The 6,000-nt window shown below is 43.5% G+C and overlaps 1 protein-coding gene across 1 annotated transcript in view; it reads left to right on the top strand.

Moving 5' to 3' along the window:
- The first annotated feature begins 4,561 nt into the window (after positions 1 to 4,561).
- The window catches only part of LOC136858681 (sorbitol dehydrogenase), a 105,493-nt gene continuing 104,054 nt past the window's right edge, over positions 4,562 to 6,000 (top strand). The window contains exon 1 of the mRNA XM_067138402.2: positions 4,562 to 4,713. Within this exon, the coding sequence (XP_066994503.1) occupies positions 4,651 to 4,713 (63 nt within the window). The 5' untranslated portion in view covers positions 4,562 to 4,650. The remainder of the gene's footprint in view (positions 4,714 to 6,000) is intronic.

Genomic DNA, 6,000 nt, shown 5'->3' with positions numbered 1-6,000 from the left:
ATTAAATTTCTGGCAGTACCGGGAATCGAACCCGGGCCCCCGAGGACGGCAGCTAATAACACTAACCGTTACGCTACGGAGGCGGGTACTACAAAACTGAAAATATATAAGACCCTTGTTAGACCTGTAGTGACATATGGCTCAGAAGCCTGGAACCTTTTAGTTGATGATGCAAATAAATTAAGAATATTTGAAAGAAATATTATTAGACGAATTCAAGACCAGAATGGTTGGAGGATAAGGACAAATGCTAAAATAAAGAGCATAATAGACCAGGAGGACATACAGTAGTTAGATTTATTAAGGCACAGAGACTGCGATGACTTGGCCATGTGGAAAGAGTGGAGGAAGATCGAATGCCAAGAAAAGCAGTTAAATCCCGAGTAAATAAAAGACGGCGACAAGGAAGACCCCGTAATAGATGGAGCTATGAAGTTGAAGCCGACCTGAGGGCAATGAACATCCGTCTATGGAGACCAGCCGCTCAGGATCGAAGTAGGCTGGATGGCGGGCGGACTATCGTAGAAGAGGCCAAGGCTCACACAGGGCTGTAGCGCCGGATAAGTAAGTAAGATCGGAGATTGTATTCTCTATAACTTTTGTTATGTAGTACTTTTCGATAGGACTAATAACAAAGACTAGGTATTTAAAAATTAAATTTTAGGCGACTTCCCCTAAACTACCATTTTATCCAGGGTGAATAATTTTTTTTATACCTTAAACTGTAGTTTCTTATTCTACGACTCTATATACCGATTTTCATTACATTCTGTTGGTACCCATTTCCACGTGGCTCGGCGATGATATGCACTTAGCAACAAAAATACAAATTCATGAATGTCTGTGTTATCAAAGCCGGTACGGTAAAAATGTATAAGACATAAATGATCGGATATTTAACTATATATAATTTTAGTTATGTAGTATTTATCGATACGACCACTAATAATATAAATATTTGAGAATTACATTTTGGGCCCCCCTAAACTACCATTTCACTCAGCGTGAATAAAATAATTTACAGCCTAGATTGTAGCGGTTCACCCCCCGACTCTACATACCGATTTGTATTAAATTCTCTTCAGCCATTTTCTCGTGATGCGTGTACATACAGACAGACAGACAGACAGACAGACATTACGGAAAAGTAAAAAGTGTATTTCCTTGTTACTGTGGGCATGACCGATACAGAAATTCAATTCTTTTTTAATTCTGAGCAACATACAGACAAAACTCATATTAGGCCTATATATATATATATGTGGGATTAAAGGTAGATTATTAAAACAATCAAAGGAATATATGTTAACAATTAGGCTGCAGTGAAAATTGAGGGTAGAAGTAAAACTACGTACAAAAAAAAAAAAAAAAAAAAAAAAAGTACTGTAAATTCGATTCAAAAGTCAATAAATCCGTGATCGATTTTACTTAGAAATGAGGTTGCGCTTTCTGTTGGGCAAAGGCGTCGATCACATTGTCATATTTTATGGATTTTAAGAAACTCCATTTTCGGTGCACAAAAGAGAAAAGACTTCTAACTCTCCTTAGTAAGGAATTTACAAGCTTAATTTTTGCGATGCACCTGACGCGACATTATAGACTGGTCTGAGATCGAACATCAGTGTGTATTTTAAGATAACACGTGGTTTAATTAACTGATTCCTTCAAATAAAAAACCTCAGTTTGTGTCACAACCGCGAATACTAAATTGTATACATTTCATACCTATGGTAAAACAAAAACCTTGATCAGTAAAATTGCCTTCCCGCAAAACTTTTGTCGCCTCGGGCCCTGGTCTAGGTCAGCCCATGAGTAGACGTCGTCACATCATACAATATAATAATTTGTATACATTTAATCCGTTTACCCTCCAGGGATGATATTTCCCCGGACTCAGCGAGGGATCCCACCTCTCGCCTCAAGGGCAGTGTCCTGGAGCGTGAGATATTTGGTTGGGGATAAAACTGAGGAGGAGGACCAGTACCTTGCCCTGCCTGCCTCACCTGCTACGCTGAACAGGGGCTTTGTAGGGATGGGAAGATTGGAAGGGATAGGTGAGGAAGAGGTAAAAAAGCGGCCGTGGTTTTAAGGTACCAAGGAGAAATGCGAGACCACGGAAAACCACTTCGAGGATGGCTGAAGTGGTAATCGAACCCCTCTATTCGGATGACCTCCCGAGGTTGAGTGGACACCGTTCCAATCCTCGTATCACTTTTTCAAATTTCGCAGCAAAGTCGGAATCGAACCCCGGCCTCATGTGGTGGCAGCTAATCACAAGAACCACTACACTATAGAGGCGGATAATAATAATAATAATAATAATAATAATAATAATAATAATAATAATAATAATAATAATAATAATAATAATAATAATAATAATAATAATAATAAATACATACATACGTACGTATATACATTATCATCATAGACCGTTATGCCTTTCAGCGTTCAGTCTGCAAGCCTCTGTGAATTTACTATGTCGCCACAATCCTCTATTTGCAACTAATGCTGTGGCCTCATTTAGTTCTATACCTCCTATCTTTAAATCGTTAGAAACCGAGTCTAATCATCGTCGTCTTCGTTTCCCTCTACTTCTCTTTTCTCTGGGGTTGGCTTTTCCCTCTGACTCAGCGAGGGATCCCACCTCTATCACCTCAAGGGCAGTGTCCTGGAGCGTGAGACATTGGGTCGGGGGATACAACTGGGGAGGATGATCAGTACCTCGCCCAGGCGGCCTCACCTGCTATGCTGAACAGGGGCCTTGGTGGGGGATGGGATAATAATAATTTCGTGTGGCTATTTCTAGCCAAGTGCAACCCTTGTAAGGCAGACCCTCCGATGAGGGTGGGCGGCATCTGCCATGTGTAGGTAACTGCGTGTTATTGTTGTGGAGGATAGTGTAATGTGTGGTGTGTGAGTTGCAGGGATGTTGGGGACAGCACAAACACCCAGCCCCCGGGCCATTGGAAGTAACCAATGAAGGTTAACATGCCCGACCCGGCCGGGAATCGAACCCGGGACCTTCTGAAGCGAAGCCCAGTACGCTGACCATTCAGCCAACGAGTCGGACGGGGGATGGGATGATTTGAAGGGACAGACAAGGAAGAGGGAAGGAAGTGGCCGTGGCCTTAAGTTAGGTACCATCCCGGCTTTTGCCTGGAGGAGAAGTGGGAAACCACGGAAAACCATTTCCAGGATGGCCGAGGTGGGAATCGAACCCACCTCTACTCAGTTGACCTCCGGAGGCTGAGTGGACCCCGTTCCAGCCCTCGTACCACTTTTCAAATTTCGTGGCAGAGCCGGGAATCGAACCCGGGCCTCCGGGGGGTGGTAGCTAATCACACTAACCACTACACCACAGAGGCGGGCCTCTACTTCTCTCACCCTCCATAACAGAGTCTATTATTCTCCTAGGTAACCTATCCTCTTTCATTCGCCTCACATGACCGCATCACCGAAGCCGGTTTATGCGTACAGCTACATCCATCGAGTTCATTCCTAACTTAGCATGTATATCCTAATTCCGAATACGCTCCTGCCATTGTTCCCACCTGTTTGTACCAGCAATCATTCTCGCTACTGTCATGTATGTTACCAACTTATGAATAAGATATCCTGAATCCACCCAGCTTTCGCTTCCGTTAAGCAAAGTTGGTTTGAAAACAGACCAATGTAAAGACAGTTTCTTCCGGGAGCTGACTTCCTTCTTACAGAATACTGCTGATCACAACTGCGAGCTCACTGCATTAGCTTTACTATACCTTAATTCAATCTCACTATATTACCATCCTGGGAGAACATACGACCTAAATACTTGAAATTATCTACCTGTTCCAGTTTTGTATTACCAATCTGACATTCAATTCTGTTGAATTTCTTACCTACCGGCACCAATTTAGTCTTCGAGAGGCTAATTTTCATACCATACTCATTGCACCTATTTTTAAGTTCCAACATATTAGACTGCAGGCTTTCGGCACAATCTGCCATTAAGACCAAGTCGTCAGCATAGGCCAGAGTGCTTACTACATTTCCACCTAACCGAATCCCTCCTTGCTACTTTATACCTTTCAGCAGATGATCCATGCAAACTACGAACAGCAAAGGTGAAAGATTACAGCCGTGTCTAACCCCTGTAAGTACCCTGAACCAAGAACTCATTCTTCCATCAATTCTCACTGAAGCCCAGTTTTCAACATAAATGCCTTTGTTTGATTTTAATAATCTACCTTTAATTCCATAGTCCCCCAGTATAGCGAACATCTTTTCCCTGGGTGCCCTGTCATATGCTTTCTATATATCTACGAAACATAATAATAATAATAATAATAATAATAATAATAATAATAATAATAATAATAATAATAATAATAATAATAATAATGAAAGGAGAGGAAGAAGAAGGGGCCAATGACGTTCGTCTGGTCGCTCTATTCTATGGAGGTAGGACACATCCACATCTAAAGCCACACACTCCTAAGAGACCAATCGGAAGCAAGGGTCATTTACGCACCTCGTCTGCGCAATAGGTCAGGCGCATGGTTGCGACCTCTACTCTGAAATACCGTACATAAACTGACGCGCGAAGTTTCTTAGCTGCAGTAGCGACTACGTAGTGCTCGTCAGGAGACTTTAATCGATATCAGCATGGCGAACCAGGACAAGGACAACCTCACTGCCGTTCTTTACAAAGTCAACGATTTGAGGCTGGTAAGTCAAGTTCTCTTATTGCGGCTGTATGGGTTGGGAGTTGGGACATTATCATACGTGTGTTCCTGTTACTAAACTGAGTCTCCAAACGCACGTGCATAACAAGGAGACCTTGACAACAGTCGTTCCATGCACGGCCTTCACAAGTGCTTGTCAACACTTGTATTAACACTAGAATCCAACCTGAATAGATCTGCGATGTCTCTTTTCTAAATTGTGTGTCACGAGCGTAGGAAATGTATTTTATTGCAGAAGAACCTTCGTTAATAATTCACAAAACAAACCGAGAGTTCGTTGCCAGCTTTGCAGTTTGCGCAAATTCTTAAATGTCCCGATTACCAAATGGGATGGCCGCGCGTGTTGTCCGCCTCTGTGGCGTAATGGTTAGTGTGATTCGCGGCTCTGCCACGAAATTTGAAAAGTTGTATGAAGGCTGGAACGGGGTCCACTCAGCCTCGAGAGGTCAACTGAGTAGAGGTGGGTTCGATTCCCACCTCAGCCATCCTGGAAGTGGTTTTCCGTGCTACCTAACTTAAGGCCACGGCCGTTTCCTTCCCTCTTCCTTGTCTACCCCGTCCAATCTCCCCATCCCCCCGCAAGGCCCCTGTTCAGCATAGCAGGTGAGGCAGCCTGGGTGAGGTACTGGTCATCCTCCCCAGTTGTATTCCCCGACCCAGAGTCTCAAGCTCCAGGACACTGCCCTTGAGGCGGTAGAGGTGGGGTCTCTCCCTGAGTTCGAGGGAAAAACCGACCCTGGAAGGTAAACAGATAAAGAAGAAGAGATGGCCGCGCGTGTTAACCCTTTACTGCATGAATTGTGAATTTCGTTTGGTGAAGAAAATTTCAAGCTTTAATGTTGAACTTACCTTCAGTTTGTTAGAGCTACCATCAATTCTTAGCTGGGCTAATAGCTTAACACTCGTATGTGATGTGGATTGCCATAATGGGGTATATATACGATTTCATCTTCATGAGTTCTTCAAGTGAGGTTGGCGTCAGGAAGGGCATCCGGCAATAAAAATGCCATATCATTTCATCTACGACCACGTATCAGGAAGCGGGACTAAGGGGTAGACACACACTTAGATGTCCCGACTTCGTGACACCTGTAATTGTAATAAAGCTTGAGTCAACAAGACAGTTTACCAAGCAAGTTGGCTGCGAGGTTCTGACCGTGTAGCTGTGAGCTTGCATTCGGAAGATGGTGGGTTCGAACCCTACTGCCGGCAGCCCTCAAGATGGTTTTCCATGGCTTCTCATTTTCACACCAGGCCAACGCTAGGGCTG

The sequence above is a fragment of the Anabrus simplex genome, chromosome 1 (assembly GCF_040414725.1).
Source record: "Anabrus simplex isolate iqAnaSimp1 chromosome 1, ASM4041472v1, whole genome shotgun sequence".
Lineage (NCBI taxonomy): Eukaryota > Metazoa > Arthropoda > Insecta > Orthoptera > Tettigoniidae > Anabrus > Anabrus simplex.
Note: the sequence above shows the minus strand (reverse complement) of the source record. Positions and strands in the feature narration are given on the sequence as shown.